Source organism: Equus caballus, chromosome 20 (genome assembly GCF_041296265.1).
Source record: "Equus caballus isolate H_3958 breed thoroughbred chromosome 20, TB-T2T, whole genome shotgun sequence".
NCBI classification, from domain to species: Eukaryota; Metazoa; Chordata; class Mammalia; order Perissodactyla; family Equidae; genus Equus; species Equus caballus.
The window spans coordinates 51,387,073-51,409,895 of record NC_091703.1 but is presented as its reverse complement, the minus strand read 5'-3'; the positions used below and the strand labels follow the sequence as shown (position 1 = coordinate 51,409,895).

Here is a 22,823-nt window from a genome sequence, read left to right as displayed (position 1 = left end):
CTTTGGATGGTGAACATGATATAATCTACACGGAAATTGAGAAGTAATGATGTATACCTGAAATTTACATAATGTTATAAACCAGTGTTACTACCAGAAATAAATAAACAAAAATAGTAAATAAATAAATAAAGTCATCATCTAGTAAATCCAATGTCTGTCTCCCTCAGGGACTGTTCCTATTCATTGACACTTTTCCTGTCTATACTTTTTTGTTTTCTTGCTTGCCTTATAATTCTATGTTGAAAAGTGGACATTTTGAATATTAAAATGTGACAATTCTGGAAATCAAATTCTTCCTTCACACAAGGGTTTGTTTTTGTTCCTGCTTATTGTAGGAGTTCTTTTTTTTATTTAGTGACTTTTCCGGACTAATGGTTTACAGTGTGTATTCTCAGCTGTGTGGGGCCGCTAAATTTTCTGTATCATAATCTTCATGATGATACGGAAATTTTTTTAAATGCATAAAACCAAAAAATCTACCAGTTTTTGAGGGGGGCACCTATGTGTAGCTTAGGGAATATCGTTAACACTTTAGTCAAGCATTTTCCTTCTCTGCTTCTGCCTTTGTTTCCCTCTTGTGCAGAGCCTCAAGAGCAACAAGAGGTGAGAGCTTCAGGCCTTCTCAGGTTTCCTGAGCCCTGTACATTCCTGGGCATGTGCACAGCCTCACGCATAAACCTGCAAATGGCTTTCTACTTCCCAGGAATATGTCAGAGTTTCTCAAAGTGTATATCTTCTTCCCCAACTGTTCTTCCAAACTTTTTGTTAATCTATTGTTTGTCCCAACTGTTATCTACTGCCTCAGGTAACAGTGACTAAAACAGTTACCTGTAAATGTTTTTGAAAAATTCTCCTGGAGAGTGTCTTTAGTACTGGGTATATTCTGAGTCCAGAGAAATAAAGGTAGGCCTTTCAATCAAGGTCTTCCAGGAAACCACCTGACAGGTTAAATAATGACTGTTGCTGGGAACGAGAATTTGAAGAACTCTAGCTATGTTCCGCTCCATTTGGTACCATAAATGCAGACCATTATTTTTCAAGGTTTCTGTTGAGCTGAAGAGTAAGGGATGGGATTAGGATTTATTAAAATATCACAAAACCTACTCTTCGTACAGAGATGGAGCCATTTTTCTTGAACTAGTACTTTCTAAGTTGTTGCAAGCCTTTGGTTAATTTTCGGAGTTCTGAAAAAGTTAATGCTGACAGTTTTCCCCAGATCTTTCATTGCTGTTTTGAAGGGGCAGATTCTCAGAGGTCCTTACCCCACCGTTTTGGTTGATGTCACCCTCCAGGGTAATATTTAAACTTTTTTTTCCCTCTAATACACCCTCAGCTTGCAGCAAATTCCAACTTGATAAATTTTAGTTCTCAATAAATACTTGTTAAATTAATGTTCCATGGTGTTGTATTGAAGTGGTCTTGCTCCTATCAAGTGATGCTGAATTCTCAATTTTTTTCTTTTCCAGAAAGAAAGCATAGCTAAGTAAAGTTCCTCATATTTGATTTAAGTCCAAAGTTTCCATGTTTTTGTAAAGGATAACAAAGGTTAGACAAGTTAATCTCTTTTGATTTCACATCCCTCACCTGTAACACGAGAGGATTTGATTAGAATTTCTAAGCAGGCTTACATTCTTTGCTAAGCCTGACATAAATTCTGTGACTCTGCAATTCATTTTTCTGGTATTTTATAGAATGAATGAATCAGGTTTCTTAGAATAATATGTGGTCCCTTTTAGCAGTATTAGCATTCCAGGATCTTGTTAGAAACGCAAATTCTTAGGCTCCATTCTAGACCTACTAAATCAGAAATGCTGGGAGTGGGGCCTTACAATCTGTTTTAAACAAGCCCTCTAGGAGATTGTGATGTGGCTAAAGTTTAAGAACCACTGTCCTAGAAATTCTCTTGACTGTTGTAGGAGAGAATCAATTAATTGTTCTCTGTTTCTAACGTCAGCTTCTGGATACTGTGTGAAACCTCCAGCTCCTCCCCCTGTATCTGAAATAATAGACTTGGGCAGCGTGCAAATTGGATCGGAAATCATCTCCAGTTCCGTAAACAGAATTAAAAACATTGTACCTAGAATTGTGCAATCAGATGATTTATTATAAGAAGTTTGTAAGTCATACTTAAAAACCTATTGTGCAGAGTATTTCCCATACTCATTAGTGAATCCAGAATTTCCCAATCATGTTACATTTAAATAATTATACATTATATGAATTGAAATATATTCTTCAACCTCCCTGATTCTCATTGTTTCCATCTGTAAACAAAAGAGATCTCAATGGAAACTTCTAGCTGAAAAATTCTATGATTCAGACATTCAGTAATTTAATACTAAAGGCATTGGACTATTTAGGATTATATGTAACATATAATAGAAGGTTATATTACTGTAATATTTTCTCCCTGATGTTTTAGCAATCCAAACACGTATCCCTTAAAAGTCTCTTAAAGGTTATGTTTTCATGAGAGTCCATATAAGGTAACACAAGCAGGTTTTACTTTTATGAGGAAAATTTAATAATAATTTTTTGTGACCATATTCTTTGAACATGGCACAATTCAACCAAGCATACAAATGTTCTTGCTATTGATAAGCCTCAGTAGTTAAAACCACTTCCCAGGAGAATCTATAAATAAAAGGATTCTCTGTTTCCTTATGTGAAAAACCTGACTTGAAAAAGACCTGTTGACACTTTTTCCTAAGAAACTCTCTACAATGAAGATTCATCTCTTTTTCTTTATTCTGCTCTTTTGGGTCACTATTTTACCAGGTAACATGGAAATGTTTATGGGCATATTTGTGCTAATGAATTTGAGTAGATATCAGTTGTTTCTTGTTAAAAGCATGGTAATAACGCAGGGATTAAAAGATTTTTATGCTAAATGCAATGTGGTACTCTGGATTGGATCCTGGAATAGAAAAAAAGAGACAAAAAAGGGAAAAACTGGTCAAATATGAATAAAGTCTGTGGTTTAGTTAATAGTATTATACCAATATTAATTTCTTAGTTTTGATAAATGTATGGTTTCATGAGATGTTACCATAAGACAAAATTGGCCTCTATTATACTTGTAACTCTTCTGTAAATCTAAAATGATTTCAAAATAAAAAGTTCAAAAAAAAAACCCATAAGATCAATACATTAGTCTCATCACCATCCTGCAACAATTTGTTGGAATCTGTTCTTGCTGGAAAAAATATTCTTTAGCCTAATCAACTGGTGAGGGGTAGATGGCTCAGCATTAGAGAAAGATCTATTTACCCTTTCCTTCTTTATAACCTACACCAGTGTACTGCCTGCAATTAGAAAGTCTTTCTTAACATTCTGTTATCGGTACTACAAGAAAATCATGTCCCTTGTTGGCTTTTCTTTAAATATTTCTGGTCACTACCCTTCTGTCTTAGCTACTACAGATCATACGAATGTTGAGTGCAATACCTTGTACATAAGCTATAATTTTTGTGAGACATTTTTCCCCCTCATCTCTTCACATCAGGTATGAAACAAGATTCTCTTCTTCTGATTAATGTGTTAGTACTAATTGTACAGAAACAGAATACTGTTTTAGATCTGGAGCGGTCATTGAGTATACGCCCTTCTTAAAGAGCCTTAGATGAAAGGACGAGCTTAAGTCTACCCAATCTATGATAGCGGCAGTGAAATCAGGCTCAAATTCACTAACTCTCAGGAAAATATTCCTTTTCAGATGATTTTTTTAGGACCAATAGAAATTTTAATAGAGGCTTAGCAAACTAAATTATTCTTTCATTGTGAATATTATAAAGTCCATAATGACAATCTAAAAATTTACACATAATAAACTGATCAATTATAATTCAAATTTTGCAAATGGATAAAATTCTAAATATGGGCCAAGCATTAATGAAGTAACAAATATGCAGTTGTTAATTTATCTAAGAAAATAGCTTACTCTGCCTCCATTCAAAGATTGCTAGAAAAGAATCTCTGGGGGTTTCCAACTCTAGAAAGGGCCAAAAAGAAATTCTATACAGATTCATATAGCTTTTAATGTGTGATAAATCTTTTCTTCTTCTAATTTCAACAAAAGCTAAAATTAATAGATCACCATGCCAAGTGTTTTTATGTTTTATTAGCTTATTTTTCCTTATAACAGACTTTCCTTATATCAGATGCCCCTACTAATAACTAAAGTTATTCATACATTTATCAACAAATTTAGAAATCATGTGTCCTGTAGACTTAGAAATTATAAACCACTCGGATGCTACAGTGATATGGACTACAACATCAGTGTTATTAATTTTTTGTATATTTTTATTATACTTTCAAAGTGAGCCCATCATTTTTGTTAATCACTCATGTATCAAACTTTGGGGGAACTCCTATCACTACAGGCAAAATCACTCAAAAATAAAATAAATTCGTCAAGATATTTTCTACACAAAATTAGAAGAGGTGTTATATGGAATATAGGCATTTTAGTAAATTATGCATCAATAAGAATGTTGTCTTTCACCTTTTAGTTCACCAACATATGGTGGTTGAACTAAACTAAATAAAATTAAATGCCATATGTACAATTCTTTTAGAGTCCTCAGTTGTTTTTTATACCTCATTTTCGATGGTGAAAGTTCTTATTCAAAATTGTGGTAGAAAAACTCATTCTTTTGCCAGTCAGTTACAGAGGAAAAGATATCTAGGTAAAAGAGCTTAAATTTTCTGTGCAGAGAAATTTCCAGTGAAGTCCCTCAGCTTTCCTCTTCATTTTCTAGAGTTGTAAACACACCAAACTTCTAGAAATGACGTATTGTTTCATGTTCACCTACTGTTTCACTTTATCTGCCAAATCGAAAAATGTGTTGTTGCCAATAATCACTTCTCTTTAAATCTGACATGTGCTTTGATTACAGGATAGTATAGTTTTGTGCTGAAAGGGTAGTCACGACTTTTTATCCCTTTGTTTCCAAAGTTAATGTAGCCTAAGGAATAAAGCAGCAGGTGAGTGAAAATAGAAAACTATGAGTTGAAAAATATTTTAGGAACTATCTTGCCCATTCCTAGCTTATATATTAAGTAGGGTTTCATATATTGTTTGAAGAAATTCCCTAGCATGTCAAAATGTTATAGATGCAATATGAATGCTACATATGAAGTGCTTTGCGAGAACAATGAAAAGAGACATTACTTTCCTGAAAGTGATCAGCAGAGACTTCAGAGAGAAGACAGCATTTGAACCACGTATCCGAGGGCACAGACAATATATGTTTGGCTTATGGTGGCATCACTAGAACGGTGGTTTTTCAGTGAGAGGCAACTTTGCCCCCAAGGAGACATTAGGCAATGTCTGGAGACCTTTATGTTGTCACAACTGGTGCTACCGGCATCTAGTGGGTAGAGGCCGTGGATGCTGCTAAACATCCTTCAGTGAGTAGGATAGCATCCCACAGCAAGGAATCGTCCAACCCGAAAGGTCAATAGTGCTCACAGTGAGAAACTTGCCCTAAGGACTGGCATAGAGCTTAACAAGGAGCGTACATAATAGTTGAATAGGTGGATGGATGCTTGTAAAGATGAATATTAGTAACTCAAAGACACAAACTTAGGAAATACTCATATTTAGAGGTCAGAATAAGGGGGAAGAAGATTACCTAACATTGCCCAACTCTCAAGGTTTTATAAAAGTATAATCAAGCTGCAGCAGAAATCTCTCTCTTGAAGAAATAAAGCAAAACATTCAGTCCAAATAACATTTGTGAGAGCAGAAAAGGGGGAACCCAAATGCAGTCAGATGATTGTAGAGACTGAGCCTGACAGAAAATAAATTATGAGCACTTTTTTTACTGTTGACTTTGGAAACTATCCTTGAGTTGCTTTCTAACGACTTGTAAGGAAGCAAGCTGGCACACCTAACTAAGGTCCAAGACACTTTCTGATTTCCAGGATGTACCTTGCACCAAGGGACGTTACATTCACTTAAACTTCCCGCAAAAGATTTTCACAGTCATAAATTTTCTAGAAAGGAGGTTTTTTTCTTTTGCCCTACTCTGTTGCTTACGGCCCTTTCTCCTTTTAAAATATGGGCGTTTCATAGCTAGATTGCTAATTACACTCATTCTTTCCTTCTTACAGCCAAAAAGAGATATCCCCAGTATGGTAGCTTGGATTTGAGGAGAGAGTGCAGAAGGGGTAATGGTCGATGTAAAATTCAGTGCCCTGAAAATGAAATTAGGATTGCTTACTGCATGAGACCTGCAACTCATTGCTGCTTGCAGAAGTAACGATGACAGAAGAAAGAGGCACATGCTCCAAGAAGAGAGGACCAGTTACTAAGTCTTCCCAGCACATCCTTCAAGGCCTGTGTATCTCTGTAATACACAAAGAATCAAATAAAATTGAGTATTGAACCATTCAGAAGTGGTTCTATGTCACACATATATCTGGTGCCTTTACATTGCATTTTCTCTTGATCTCTTGGTACCAGAAGTGAGTAGAATTTATTTTATGGAAATTAATCAAGAAATATTTGAAGTTCTATGTACCTTGTGTTAGTTGACATAAGTAATATTATGAGAAAATGTAGGTCAAAGAAATGAGAGAAGCATATGTCTCAGATACAAGCCTTCAATAGAAATGTGCTGTTATGTTATTGTTAAACATTGCTCTATAGATTATTCCATGAAAAAGTATAAATCGACTGGGCTTATGAGACTAGACATTGAGAGTGTGGCTGCGTCTCATGACAGAGACATAGCAGAAGTGAGAGAATGACCAGAGTGTAGGAACAGAGGAGTAGAAGAATATCAAGACAGCTCCAATTCCTCTCTTTATTATTTACTGGAGAAAAATGTGAATTAGGAAATAGAAGAGGGAATAAAAATGGAAGAGAAGAGGCCGGCCCTGTGGCCAAGTGGTTAAGTTCATTCACTCTACTTCCATGGCTTGGGGTTCACCGGTTCGGGTCCTGGGTGCAGACCTACACACCGCTCATCAAGCCATGCTGAGGTGGCATCCCACATAGAAGAACTAGAATGACATACAACTAGGATATACAACTTTGTACTGGAGGGTTGGGGAACAAAAAACAAGAAGATTGGCAACAGATGTTAGCCCAGGGCCAATCTTCCTCACCAAAAAAGAAAAAAAAAAAACCTAAAAACTAAAAAACAAAAAGAAAGGAAGACAAGAATTTCATAAAGGAGAAGAGACTATACTTAATTAAATATTTTGACCAAGGAAGTCAGAAACTATGACTAATAGCTGAATTCTGCTCCTTAGTCCTGAGAGATAATCTTGTCAGAGGAGATACCCAGCGAAAGAAAGGAGGCATGATCTTTACTCTCCAGCTCCATTCTGTCTGAGTTCCTCTTACTACTTCTTCTGAAAGTCCACAGTATTTTTGTACACAACACTCTCAACAACACATCTGTACCTTATAGTTTCTATTTAAAAATGCAAACTCTGCTTCTTTTATGAGTTTAGAGATATAATTTGGTAATGTGTATTAATTCAGAATTCTTTTCAAAAAACATCACCAATACCACAACATAGTAATAAAACATAAACTTCTCTTCCCCCCCAAATTAAATTAAATAATCTTTTGGTAATTTAACTAAAGAAAAAGGAACTTTATTCAGTGGATACATTTGGGTCAGACTTGGACTCAGAAGAAGACAAGAAGTCAAAGATTTTCTAGGCCCCAGCTACCCTCTTGATATTTTTGTTATGGCATCTCATTCTATTTCCTAAATGAGGAAATGAGGTCTAAGAGTCTATGCTCTAACTGAGCATTATCCATTACAGTGACATGCACAGGGAAAAATTTCTACTCGATGTAGACGAAGTTTGTATATAAATTTCCATCACGAGAGACTGTTTAATTTTTGGTGTTTTATTTTAGTGCACATATGAGTTCCCATTATGAAACAATGATTTGCCAAACATACCTTGGAGGCTTCTGTCGTTATCTTTCACATATTTTAATAACTTAAAGTAGACTTTGCTCAGTGTGTTCCCTTGCAGTGTAATGTCTTCAAAAGTATTTTTACAATATTCATTTAAACAGGGTTTCTCAAACTTGGCACTATTAATATTTTGGTCCAGATGATTCTATGCTGTGAGAACTGTCCTGTGCATTCTGTCTTCAGCAGCAGGATGCTTCTAAGCATCCCTAGCCTTTACCAACCAGAAGCCAATAGCATCCCTTCCCATAATTGTGATACTCACAAGTGTCTACCTATATTACCAAATATCCCCCTTGTGTTCAAAAGCATCCCTGGTTTAAAACAACTGGTTTATAATTAAGCACTCATTCTCACAGAATGAGTTTATTGTTTCTGAGTTTATATGAGTTTATTAAAAACAAAAGTGGAAACAAAAAAATCAGTCATGTTTTCAGGTAGTCAATACATTTTCTGTGTCTTATGAGAACAAATATCTATTTGAAATTTTCATGTGTTATTATGTATGGGTGAGAGATGATATATTGGTGGCCCTCCCCCAAAAATTAGCCTAACTTTTTGACAATAAATATATAAGCCATGTTGAAAAGGAGATTAGTAAAATTAAATCCTTGAAATGAAAGCTTGATTATTTATCCTACCTAACCAGACACTGGGCCATCATTACATCAAGACCCATAAAGTAGAATTAAGAAACTTAATATACTATTAATGTAGGGTCAATAAGAATTTTAGCAGCTACCAAGAAGTGGTGGATGGTGAGAGATTTTCTGTGACACCTGAAGCATCTCTGTATATCAAATAGACCCTCCATCCTCCAGTGCTTGACAGAGAAACCAGAACCATCTAGATTTCTGAGCTGATCTCTCCTTCTATAGTATGTTCAAGCCACCCACCTCTGCCTTCAGCCCAAGAAACAAGTGTGACAGACTTGAAAGAGAATGTAAATCTATGAGCATCAACTATGCAATTCATACCTTTCCCTACGGAAATCTTTTGACTGTTTTTGTTTTGTGAACTATCACCTGAAAATTCTAGAGTCCACTTTGATGAAGTTCTGCAGCCTGTTTCCTTAAACAGAAAGAGACGTCACTAATTATTCATATTATCCTAGGAATTTATTAACAAAAAAAAGAAAAAAGGCAAATATTAATAAATGGGAAGATTTCTGGAAATTTTCTTTATCATGCATTGCCATTTTCATTGCATAAATTGACAAAACAATTAGATAATCTTAAACTAGTTAGCTCTAAAGAGCTGAAAGTTTTGCATTTTTCCCTCCTTTGGCCCAGAATCTAAATTTCCGTGACGCTATGTATTTCCCTTCACTTTTAGTATTCAGTGAGTCTCCATTAGCAGTGACCCTGATGAAATAGACACCATCAGGTAATGGATATCTTCAGTGTTATTAAATAGCTCAATACACATCTGAATTAATTTAAAGCATTATGTTGAAATGAGGTATTTCACCATCAAATTCCAGCACAGGACTAGGAGGAGAAGAGTGAGATCCAACCTGATATCAAGCATCCAAACCCAATCTACTTCAGGATTTCTTTCACCTCAATGTCCTTGGGCAAGGACAAAATCTAATTACAATTAGTCATTGATTTATTCAGACAACATTTGGTTAATGGCTTACTTCCTCCCAGGTATGATTTCATGGGTTTGGGATTTGAAGATAAAAAAAATTACAACTCCTGTCTTAAGGAACTGATATTTACTGATCACAAACTGAGCTTTAAGTACTATCCAATTGGCTAGTTAAAAAATGAACAAGACATGGGATCTGCGCCCCTCCCCCAAATCAATGTTAATTCATAACACTGAAAGCAAGTGGGTTAGACACTGCGTTCCACACTCCCTCTCTCATTTATTTACCAATTCAGTAAATACTGTCAACCTTAAAAATAAAACAGCTAGTATTTTACCAGCAAAAAGAGTTTATTTGGGAATAACCAAAGAATTACAATTCAGGATGTGCATGCTATGGCAGACCACAGGCAAGTCCAACAAACAAGGGAGATGACCGATATTTTACAGAGAAAAAAGGGGATATTAGGAAGGCTTGTTTTGAACAAAAGTCCGTTGGAGAAAAACAAGAGTTGAGGGTTTTGCTGGTTTCTCATTGGCTGAGTTACTGGGGTTGTGGATTTCTGTTTGGGATGTAATGTACATTTCTTCCTATAATTAATGTTTCCTTCCTGTTGACGATTTCCGTTGGGATCTGTTATTGACTATCTTTCCTATAATTGACCTCGAGTGGTACTGTGTGGGAGCTACCCTCTCTGGCCTCCTCAATCCATTTTAAATGAGTTTCCCTTTATTAATTTTCACAATACTCATTGAGAACCTACTATGGGTTAGCTGTAATGTAATAAGATTGGGACACATCAATAAACAAGACAAACAATATTCCCTATCTTTGTGGAGCTCGTATTCTAGAGATGGAGACAAATACAAACAGTAAACATAATAAATAAGCAAATTATGTTAGAAAGTGATAAACTGAACAAAATTAAGGGACCTCAAAATGCTGGTGGGTGATAATAATTCTAAACAGGATCTTTCAGGGGGCCCTTATTGAGAAGGTGTAATTTGAGCAAAAAATTGGAAGTGGTCATGGGAGCACTCTTGAGATCTGTGAGGAATGCCTGTGAGACAGGTGTGGCTGGACAACGTGACTCAGGAGGAGAGTCCTGGAAGAGTTGGTCAGAAAGGAAACGTGTTCACAGATTACCCAGAACTTTTCAGGAACTAGAAAGGATCTTGCCTTTTACTCTGAGAGAAGTCCAGTGGGTTTTGGACAGAAGGAAAATATGATTTGATTGTGTTTTAAAGAGACTTCCCTAAAGTGTTTTCATGAGGTATTAAAATAACATAAGTAATGCATTATGGCGACTCAGTCCACGGTGGCTAACAGTAAAAACCATGAAGAATGGTAGGATTTTGGATATGTTAAAAGTAGAGTTAGTCAGATTGCAGAGGTGGTCAGATTTCATGAGAGATTTTTTTTCCTTCAAACTACTTTTAATCTGCCTTATTCTGTTCCTCACCAGATTTCCTAATAAGCCGTCATAGCCTCTACTTTATCAAATGTTATACATTTTCTTCCCAATATATTCACCCACATCAATTAACTAAAAATCTCCTTGTTGATGTTATAAATGTTTTCCTAAAAGCAAACCCCAAATCCTAATTTAATTCTTCATCTTGCTGGACTTCTGAACACTGCTAGAATTGGTCACCATTTGGACAGTTATCAATTGACTTTTCCATTTTTGGTAGTCTCTTCAATGCAGTAGCCTCCAGTGTTTTGTTCCTGAATCTCTTTTCTTCTTTTATATGCTTTCCTGAGATTACCTTGTTCGTTATGACTACTACTGCCAACCAATACTTTTCTCAATCTCCTTCCCAAGCCACAAAGCTGCATTTGTTACTAGTTATGGAATTTACTTATCTGACTGGCCTCCAAGTTCTTTAATCCTGATGCAACCAAAATAAAACTCATCTTACTCCCAAAGGCGGAAGTCTGGTCCCGTTCCTTTTATTCTCTGTCTCACCGTTATTCTCAACCGCTCAGTTTTAAGGGCTAAAACACTTGATCATCGCTGCTCTGCTTGCCTGTACTCTTCCCCCAAATTCAAAAGATACCAAATGAGTTGCTTCTAATTCACAAATATCTCCTAAGTTCACTTTCTCCTCTTTATTTTAAATCTCATTAACTCAATTATCTTTCTCATTATTCTTCAAAATGTTCTAACAACCCTCTACATAGCCTCTGTGCTACAAAATTTTCTCTATACCCCTCCTGAAAGAGAAAATGGTATTTAAAATCTGCATGCAAGACTTGTTACCGGTTGTGGGCTACAGTATTCCTCCAGCATGTTTGTAGCACTACACTCTTGCCCAGAATCCAGAAACCTTTCTGGAGTATATACCCCTTATAAGGCCCCTAAACTAGTGTTTGCATTTCTTTCTTTTCATGAAAATTAGTTCTCATAGGCCTTATTTCTGCAGTGACATTTAAAATATGCAGAGGTGTTAGTAGGTCATTCATTTTTGTTTTTATGTGATATGTATCGATTAGTTTCCATCACCTCACATAAATAGTTATGTACTCATGGATGACATTTGTGTAGAATTGGACAGTTTATGACATATTCCATAGGCAATTTTCACAACAACACTATGAGCTTGTGTTTTCATTCACAATTTTCACATGACACAGGTGTGGTTTTGAAATGATACATTATTTTCAAATAACCAAGAAGTGATAGAACCAGATCATATAGTTCTACAGATTTCTTCATGATTTAAAACATTTCTACTCTTTGGAATAATGAGAAACTACAAAAAACATTATTTTTAATGATCACCATAAATTCACACCTCTCTTTTCTGAATTTAACACATCTTAAAAATCAACATAGATTTGGTAGGTTGACAAAATATTAGGGTCTCAGGAATACTGATTGGCTTAAAAAGGACCTGTCCAACAAAAGTTTAAAGAAAAATGAAATGCAATCATGCATCATGCTCTTCCCTACTTTAAATTATATCAAACATGACTCTGAAATAACCTTAGATTTCACCGAAATTCGCCAGTGGCCAGGAATTCTGTCGTCATGAATTAGCTTCCCATTCCCAAATGAGATACATATATTCACATGTCAAAGCCCTCCTGATAATCTCTCATACATTAAACTTAACTCTTCTCTTTTCTAGTAACTTTATTAATGATAACAAAGTTAGTACATTTGAAGTCTTATCTACATTTGAAGTTTCTCTCCAGTTCTCAACCTAATGCTTGGAGAATACTAGCTATTCAAACACCTGCCACATCGAATTGAAATGAAACACCATTCTGAATTGCGATTAGGTTCTATACAGACAATTAGGATCTATGAGTTGACATCATATAATTTTAATCTCAATTCAGTTCAATTCATTCTCCAAATTTTAATGAAATTATTTTGCTTTATTTTACCTGAGATATACACATGAAAAATTTGATATTCAAAATATAGTCATGATACTTATGTTTATTATATTCTGTCATGCAGATAGGTGGAATGATTTATCCAAGATAAGTAAGTACTGTAATAAAATTTGGGGAAAATATAAGCCTGAGTTCGAAGTCTGTTTTCTATTCTAAAGGCATTGGTTGCAGTACAATTGAATCATGAAGAAAAATAAAATCTTAAAGTAACAACAATCTTTGCTTCCATTTACTATAGTTTAATGTATGAGCACAAAGCTGTGAGCTTGGAATCTCAGAACATCCTTCTATGCAGTGTCTTGGTTGATTCACAAGAAACTAGAAGACTAACAAGGGGCTCCTCTTTTTACTAACTACGTAGTGTACATCAAAACTATGTTTCTATGTTCATATCTAAAGAGGTTAATTTCCCCAATAAATTACTCAATCGGTATGTATTTTCCTGCCTACTGTGTTACTATCAGGCTATACTGGGTAGGAGATAAAGAATCAGAAGAAACCATAACTATCATATAGGGGTTTATGTTTTGGCTGCAAGAATAAAAGTATCATAACAAATTTTTAAGAAAAATACATACAATTAAGTCTTAAATTATGTTATGTTATTCATTGATTATTGCTGTAGACTGATGAAAGGGACATATCCATTTTCTCTAGTATAATGAAAGAAAATTTCATTTAAGAGTATGGTCTAGAATGAAAAAGAAAGCATTGAACAAATGATACTGTGAAAAGGCAATAAGCATGGGTTTAAAAAATTGAGAAAACATGAAAATGAAAATTATTGGTTTAAAAAGAACTATAAACATCATCTAATGAAAGCATGGGAGAATAAATCTGGTCTTAGTAAAGTAAGAAAAAAAGATACCAGGACAGGAGCCCCTAGGAGCCAGCTGAAGTTTAGTACTGATGTGAGCTATAAGATAAGAACATACATATCTTATACAAGTATAACGTCTGTAGCTTGGTCATCTTCTGAAACCACTGATAAACTGTGCTGTAAAACAACCTACCATCCCAGGCTCTCCATCTCCCACACACATGATCTCATGACTAGAACATAATTTTTTTCTCCCCTAAGATCCCCAAATGAATAATTGCACTGATGACATTAGATGTCTTTCTTGATTGCAGCCAGAAGTGACTTCACACCAAAGTACAGATTTGAGAGATGCCAAAAAGTGAAAGGAATATGTAAGACATTTTGTGATGATGATGAGTATGATTATGGATATTGCATTAAATGGAGAAATGAGTGCTGCATATAAACTCTGGAAAACAGAAGTACCATGGAGAACCAAAGTCTGGAACAGAGATGCATCTACAGACTCAAGAGTAGGTAAAAGAAAATGTTGGGGATGTTTAATGGAAATATGAACTTTTAAATCCTAAATACCACTGTTTACATGAATAAAAATAATTTACAGTCTCTATTCTGTCTATTCATTGACTGCTCACTTTCTTTGTATTTCAGATGGATGAACATACTAATTAAGCAAGGGAACAGACACTGATTGTGCTTATAATCTCATTATGGCCACTTTGCCACTCAGACATTTATGCTACTTATCTGAGTTGCTCCACTTCCTCTCTAAATATATGTATGTGACCTTACTGCCGGCTTTACTATGAGAATCATGATTATCTTCAGATACCATTTTTCCACATCAAAATCTCTCTATTCACAGTGTAGCCTTATATCTTTCTTGAAAGAAAATGAATGTTTTCTCCCTTTCAAATGTGAAGTCTTTTAATCTCAGCTTGCCTAGTGACTTTTTGTATGCATTCAACCAATTCCTGTGAGATGACAGTTAGGGATGACACAGTTTAACAGCTCTCTCAGTAGGGCAATTCAATACCACTCACGGCACAGCAAAGAGATAAATAACAAGGTCTTGGAGACCTCCTTTCATTGATGCAATCCTTCATTTCAACAAAATCCTATAAGGAAGCTCAGTAATAGGTGTTCTTGTCTCAGTAATTTAGGACTTGTGTTTGGCCACCTCAATTGACGTCCCTCAAAGAATGTGACACATGAGGGAATCACTAATTTTTTTGGAGAAAGAATTAGAATCCCACAAGCTATGCAGAGTCTTATGTAGGGAAGCCCGTAAGCTGATGAGTAAACCTGATCAACTGAGAACACCTATCTGCAAGACCCATCAGGAAATCTAGCAGGGCGAGTTTTGTCTAAGATGCTGATGTTGGAGAAGTTTGTAGGAGTGACTTCAGTTTTCAAAAACAGCTCCCATCACTGAGCAGCTGATGTTGATATGGATAGTTGGGAAATGTCATGGTGAGCCTAGGAAAGACAAAGACACGTGAAAAGCAATGATCATATGGTAGTAAAAATGAGGACTCTGCTGGTCACCATGAAGACCCTATTATTTATCCTAGAGATCCTCACTGAGGAAAGGGAGGTTTTTGCATTTTCAGAAGTTATGCTGCTGTGGGGGCCAGAGATGAGGAGATGTCATTTATTTTAACAAGAGATTATTATTGTCACATACACCTGTGTGCTTAAATTGTTTAGGTTACTCTACATGAAATATTCAAGATATATTGTCTACATAGATAACAATACATAATATGATTCCATTTAATCAAGACAAGTAATGGGGCCAGCCCGGTGGTGCAGCAGTTAAGTTCACATGTTCCGCTTCGGTAGCCCAGGGTTCACTGGTTCGGATCCCTGGTGCAGACTTACACATTGTTCATCAAGCCATGCTGTGGCAGGTGTCCCACGAATAAAAGAAATAGAGGAAGATGGGCACGGATGTTAATTCAGGGCCAATCTTCCTCAGCAAAAAGAGGAGGATTGGCAGTGGATGTTAGCTCAGGACTAATCTTCCTAAAAAAACACACAAGTAATGCATTTCTAGACTCATAAGTCTACAAAAATATCATTGAATGTACAAAGTGAAAGTGCAATACTCTTTCTCTGACTACTAGCTCTTTGAAGATAACACTATTTAACAGAGAATTGAATTTTTCTTATTTTTAGTAAGCCCCAGAGAGGCAAGAATTTTTTGTTCCTTTATTTCAACAACACATGATATGAGAAGGAATGTTTTTTAATTCTCCTCTACTAAGAAATTTTTTTCTATCATTAAGATTTCCTTTTTTCTGGGGCCAGCTCGGTGGCTGAGTGGTTAAGTTCATGCGCTCCGCTCCGGCGGCCCAGGGTTCGGATCCTGGACGCGGACATGGCACTGCACATCAGGTCACATTGAGGCGGTGCCCCACATCCCACAACTAGAAGGACCTGCAACTAAGATACACAACTATGTATGGGGGGGGCGGGGGTTGGGGAGATAAAGCAGAAAAAAACAAAAAAAAAGGATTGGCAACAGTTGCTAGCTCAGGTGACAATCTTCAAAAAAAAAATTTCCTTTTCTCTTTTTTCCTTTGTTTTTATTTTGAGGAAGATTAGCCCTGAGCTAACAGCTGCCACCAGTCCTCCTCTTTTAGCTGAAGAAGACTGGCCCTGAGCTAACATCCATGCCCATCTTCCTCTACTTTACGTATGGGACGTGTACCACAGCATGGCTTGACAAGCAGTGCCATGTCTGCACCAGGGATCTGAACCAGCAAACCCCAGGCTCCCCAAGAGGAGGGTGTGGACTTAACCACTGTGCCACCCACCAGGCTGGCCCCTCCTTTTTTCTTTTTAAAAAAATTATTCCGTCCTGTAAGGTCAGAATTTCATGAGGTAACGTACACATTTTGATAGGAATATTTACAGCTGAATTGCAGAAATAAACACTTTGTCTCTTGAATTATACTACTTTAGGCATCAAAGGATCATTACATCAATCGAATACTATCATCCAGAACAAGTTATTTATATTCTAATCTTGCTGGACAGTACTTAGTTGGAGAAAATTTTGGATGTAGTTTTTAGCACCATCTACTTATCCATGGTGATAGCTTACAAGTGGAGAAAGATCTGTTTATCTGTTCTTTTCTTTATTATTGCCTCATTGCCAGTGGACTAATTCCCATTAAGAGGAATACTACCTTAGTATTCTCTTCTGCATACTGCAGGAATATCATGTCCATTGATGACCTCTCTTTGAGTATTACTTGTACTAACCTTCCAACTACAAGTGAAACTGATTCTGTGAAGTAAATGTAAGACCTTGTAGGAGAATTATCTTTTAGTGACATTTTCTTGCCTAGGGGATGTGTCTTCAAATCAGTTGTTACCTGTTATGCTTCTCCTGCATTAATGTTCAAGTACAGATTATCCGAACATAAATAAAAATAAGTAACTATTTATTCGCATTTTTTGCTGTGGATGATGACTCATACTTCTTACTATGTGCCCTGATATACCATCAACTGCCTGAAAAATCCTGGCACATGCTATGTGCTCAGTAAGTGACTTAAGTGAGTGTTTCCCAAAGACGTATTGATTTTCCTCCTGTAGCTGATCCTGAATCCTGTCTTTTTATTTACCAGCAAGAATATGTAATTGATTCAAGTCCCTCACATTTGAGTAAGTCCTATTTTTAAATTTTTATTTTATAGATTAAATATTTGTCATAAGGAATTCTTAGGCATATTTTTTCATCGCTTTGCATCTCATTTTCCTAAACTGTAACTTAGAGGGCTGCATTTCTTTGTCTAAGCCTCCTCTTACATTTAATTATCTATGACTGTGATTTTTTTTAATGTTACGGTATAGCAGAGGTTGGCAAACTATAGCTCATGGGCCAAAACTGGCCCTCCTTCTCGTGTGTCCTGAGTGAAGCCTGATATTTACAGATGAACATTTGTAATTGATTTGATGATAAGAAACACCAACTTTGAACATCAATTAAGCAAAATGTTATCCCATTCTTCTCACTAGTAGACCTACATTCCAAAAAAACTTATGCGCAATTATTATTACTATCTATTGATTTTTTGTCAATTAAATATTTAAGGAAAATTGTTTTCTCTCTTCTACTTAAGTCCCTACATAGTATCTTTGATTTTGGATCTTAGCCAGCAAAGCCTGAAGTATTTGCCCTTTACAGAAAACTTTTGCTGATCCCTATATAGAAAGAGTCAGTGAAGTTTTCAGGAGCAAAATGTGGTCCCTGAAGCATCAGTCTTAGAAGCACCTGAGAACTTGTTAGAAAGGCACATTATTGGGGCTTAGACTAAGTGAATTAAAAACTCTGGAGCTGGAGCTCAGCAATCTGTGTTTAACCTGCCCTTCAGTTGATTATAATGCACAGTAAAATTTGCTAATCATGGCCTAGATAAGCTCTTACTATTGAATTTTGAAGTAAAATCATGGTCTTTTTAACTTTTTAGTGAGCTTGGACCAAACTTTTAGACATCCTTGACATTACTAACAAAGCATACTGAGCCAGCCCTGGTGGCCTAGTGGTTGAAGTTCAGTGCTCACTGCTTCAGCAGCCTGGGTTCGCTTCCCAGTCACAGAACCACACCACCTGTCTGTCAGTGTCAGTTGCCATGCTGTGGTGGTGGCTCACGTAGAAGAAGTAGAATGACTTACCACTAGGATATACAACCATGCACTGGGGCTTTGGGGAGGAAAAAAAAAAGAGGAAGATTGGCAACAGATGTTAGCTCAGGGCAAAGCTTTCCCTGAAACAAACAAACAAACAAACAAAAAACATACTCAAGGAGGAGAAGAAAGATGCCAAGTAACATGTTTCTTTCTTTGAAAAGGATGTGGGCAAAGGAAAAATGTGCAAAGAAACATCTAGATAAAGAAATTAGAATTCCATCTGGCGTATTAGTTTGTCAGTAGGATAGGTGTTGTTTGACCTAAATTGTCTAAAAATAAACTCAGTCAGTATATGTCTTCTCTTACTTTCTCAGTTGTTCTTACTTCTTATCTGGTAGTGTTCTGAAAGACGAAAGTTCCTGAATAAAAGCTCATTTTAATCTCACATGGACAGTTATGTGAAGTAAAATTGGCTATGTAACTCTTTTAAAATTTTCTATATTTGGAAATTTTCATACTAATGATGTTCTCCCTCTCTCCCTGTCCCTCATGCAATCCCACCCCCCCCAACCCCACACCGTCTCTTAGGAGTTTTAAGTTTCAAAATATTTAGAAGCAGTAAAAGGACCTGTGCCACTTTTCTTTAACTCTAGTACATGCTTTGGACACAGAATACTATAGTATTTTATTAAAATGGCAGTCCTGATTTTCCTGCTGCTACAAAAATGATATAACGGTCAAATGACAGAATGTGATCAAAACAAGCCTTAATGTTGACAAATAGAAATGGCAAGCAATAGGATATATTTGATATATGAGGAAGCCATTTAGTGTAAAGCTAATTCGGCCTGACTTTGTTTTTCCCAAAGGGGCTGTCATGGCCATTGAGCATGCATTGTATATCTATTTTAGACATTTCCTATGGCCAGAACAAATGGCATTAAGAAAAAGGTACAGCTTCTCCCACATTGGCATTTCCTTAACGATAAGCATCTTTCCCTAGACTAGAAACTGATTGCTGCGCTCAGCTGTGACCACCCAGCTCCCTGCAACAGACCTGCCACCCTGCTGTGCCCACCGAGACAGCAGACCTCCTACCTGCTGTGTCCATCAATCGCTGTTCCGACAGAGCAGTCTCATGACTATTGTAAAAGGGACATTTCAATCATGTGAAACATGCTCTTTGAGGGTATATAACCACTCTGTACACCCCACTTCTTTGGTGCCCTTCCTTCCTTGAGGAAGGAAGGCCCCAGGCTATGGTCTTCACATTTTGGCTCAGAATAAACTCATCCAGATTTTCATTTATAAATTGATTACGGATTATTTGCATCAACAATGTTCAAACCCTCAGTTTTAACTAAACTTCAGACAGTTTGCTTCCTGACTATAGGCCCCTGACGTCATTTTTCTTACTGAATTGACGTTAGAAAACTTGCAACTGTAAATTCTTTTTCTGTCTCTTTGAAATACACATAAATACTCTTCCAGCCTCTTGTTAGTTTTACAACCCAAGAAAGTCTTTCTCAAGGACCTGAGAACTATAACAACAATGGATGCTAATTATCAAGCACAAAGGCCTAATCACAGAGACAAGCATTTGCAAACTCAGGAGTAACTCAGTGTGCTCAAGGTAGCCCATTGCTTATCTTCCTTCCCCTATCATCCTCCAGTGCTTTTCCACTGCTCACATCAGAGCTTGAAAACCCTCCCACCTTTCATTTCCCTGGAATTGAGTTCAGTCTCTCTCCCCTATTGCAATAATCTTAAATAGTCTTCCTTGCCTGTTTAACTTTGTCTAGTGCAATTTTTACTTTGACTAATAAAATGAGAAAAATTGAGATTGTGGGCCTGAAGGATTTGTTTAGGAAATATCCTCCCCTGTATGGTTCTGAGATCAATCAGAACTAAAGATACTATTTAGAGAAAGGTCCTTTATGGTAGAATGCTGTAAACGCATATGTGTCACCCACATAAACGCTGTGAGAGGGCAATGGAGATTACGACAACTTTTCTTAGAATGGTCAGGGAAGACTTCAGATAGGAGATGCTATTTGAGGGCAAGGGATTATCAGCTATCCATAGAATCTGACACAGAGATTGACCAAGGGTAGACACTTGATACATTTTTATTGAATGAGTGAATGGATAGGTGGATGCATACACAAATAATGACTATCCAAAGACTCCACCTTGAGGAATACTCATATTTGAGAGTATAATATGTAGAAGAAGAAGACAGGGAGTTTTCAAAGAGTTATAATTGAAATAAGGTTAGAATTAGAAAAGACATTTTCAGGAGGAGTGGTCATACATAATGCTAAATAATATAGAGTATCTTGGAAGACGTGGTGTTTTGGACAAAGTGACCATATAGTCACATAAATTATTGTAAAACTCTTCTGACATAGGGATTAAAATTCAATGTTAGAGCATTAATACTAACATTTAGAAGAAAAAAAGTCTGATATTTTGGCAGAATCCTCTGACTGAACTCTGTGCTTATCTTTGCCAGGCTAGTTGTCCTCTGTCACTGAGCGACATCTGTCAAATATCTCCTGAAGAATGCTAGTGGCAGAGGTTCTCGTGGTCGTTCTGCACTTACCTAAAACCTTAATGTCATATTGCTGATGCTATCGAGCTTCTTTGACGTTTTTAACTTTCATTACTTATTATCTCATTGGATTTTTGGTACTTATGCTTTTTAATTAAATGTCTTAGTAGCAATAACTTCCTTTTGTCTACACTGGAAATTTAAGTTTTCATGTGTTTTTTAAATTTTTTAACATCTATATGGAGGTATAATTGCACCAAATAAAATGCCCAAGCTTAAACCATAAAATTTGATGTTTTGCTGAATTATGTACCCATGAAATCATCATAAAAATCAAGATAGTGAACATTCCAATCGCCCCTAAAATTTCCTTTGAGCTGCTCTGCATTCCATCCCTCCCACTCTATCTTATCTTATCTCCTCATCTCCCCAGGCACCCACTGACCTGCTTGCTTTTTTTGCTGTATATTACTTCCCATACAGTGAGCACTTTTAGGATCTGATTTCTTTTACTCAGCATAGTTATTTTGAGGTTCATCTGCACTGTTACATGTATAAATATTTTATTCCTCTTTATTGCTGAGGATTAATCTATTATATGAACATACTACAATTTATTTGTCCATTCATCTCTTGATGAACATCTGGGTTGTCTCCAGATATTGACTATTGTAAATAAAAGTAGTGTGAATATTCCTGTAATGTCCTTATGTGAACATCTGCTTGCTTTATATTTCTCTTGGGTAAATACCTAGGAATAGATGGCTGAGTCATATGGTAGATATGTGTTTAACTTTTTAAAGAAACTACCAACTGTTTTCCAAAGTATTTGTGAGGTTTTATGTCCCCACCATTAGGTAAGGGAGTTACAGTTCCTCCACATCCTTGACAACACTCAGCGTGGTCAGTCTCTAATTTTAGACATTCTAATAGATATATAGTAATATCATTGTCATTTTAATTTGAAAGCACCAAATGAATAATATTGAACATTTTTTATGTTCTTACCCACTATTAAGTATCTTTGGTCAATGTTTGTTCAAATATCTTACACATTTTTATATTGGATTTTTTTTTATTTTTGAGTAGAGTATGTTATTTACATATATCTTCATAAATATCTTTTATAAAATATGTAATTCACAAATATTTTCTCCTAGTCAGTGATCTGCTTTTAATTCTCTTAACAGTGAATAGAACAGCAGAAAGTCTTTATTCAGATGCATTTCAATTTGTTTTTTGTTTTTCCCTTGTGAGCTGTGCTTTTAATGTTGTATCTTTGCCCAACCCAAGGTCACAAAGGTTTTCTACCACACTTTCTCCTAGAAATTTTATGTAATTGTAGGTTTTACATTTAAGACCATAGTCCACTTTGAGTTCAGATTTGTGTATGGTATGAAGTATGTTAAGCATAGATACGAATATCTAATACTGTCCCAGCACCGTTGTTGCAGAAATGATCCTTTCTCCCTTAAATTGCCTTAGCAACTTTGTAAAAAATCAATTGACCACGTATGTGTAAGTTTGTTGATCTGTTTGTCTTGATGTCAGTAACACACTGTCTTGATTACTAAAGCTTTACAATAGTTTTGGAGGTGAGAGAGCATCAGTTTGCCAGCATTGTTCTTTTTGAAAGTTGTTTTGGATGTTCCAGGTCTTCTACAATTTTCCATGAATTTAATAATCAACTGGTCAATTTCTCCAAGAATCTTTTTGTTTGGGATTAGGTGGAATCTATAAATTAATTTGGGAAGAATTGATATATTAAAATATTGAATCCTTCAGTCCATGCACAGGTTATAACTTCCCATTTATTTAAGTGGTTTAAAATTTCTTTCAACACTGTTA

The 22,823-nt window shown here is 36.1% G+C and overlaps 1 protein-coding gene and 1 long non-coding RNA gene across 7 annotated transcripts in view; one reads left to right on the top strand and one right to left on the bottom strand.

Moving 5' to 3' along the window:
* LOC138919553 (uncharacterized) overlaps positions 1 to 22,823 on the bottom strand; it is an 84,084-nt gene that overhangs the window by 32,298 nt on the left and 28,963 nt on the right. For all 5 annotated transcript variants that reach the window (XR_011429797.1, XR_011429798.1, XR_011429799.1 and 2 more), the window contains one exon: positions 6,234 to 6,359. This is a non-coding gene — a long non-coding RNA (uncharacterized lncRNA). The remainder of the gene's footprint in view (positions 1 to 6,233; positions 6,360 to 22,823) is intronic.
* Positions 2,620 to 14,387, top strand: DEFB110 (defensin beta 110). 2 transcript variants are annotated; one of them, XM_003363721.3, is made up of 2 exons: positions 2,620 to 2,781; positions 6,124 to 6,422. In XM_003363721.3, exons 1-2 carry the CDS (start codon positions 2,727 to 2,729, stop codon positions 6,270 to 6,272), a joined length of 204 nt encoding a protein of 67 aa, XP_003363769.1. In that variant the 5' UTR covers positions 2,620 to 2,726; the 3' UTR covers positions 6,273 to 6,422. The 2 variants fall into 2 exon arrangements, with proteins under 2 accessions (XP_003363769.1, XP_070100813.1); XM_070244712.1 differs by lacking the exon at positions 6,124 to 6,422 and adding an exon at positions 14,089 to 14,387 and having other exon boundaries at positions 2,623 to 2,781.

Coding starts and splice junctions, on each gene's coding strand:
- DEFB110 (XM_003363721.3), top strand. CDS start 2,727: ATGAAGATTCATCTCTTTTTCTTTATTCTGCTCTTTTGGGTCACTATT. Junction 2,782..6,123: donor TTGGGTCACTATTTTACCAG/GTAACATGGAAA, acceptor TCCTTCTTACAG/CCAAAAAGAGATATCCCCAG.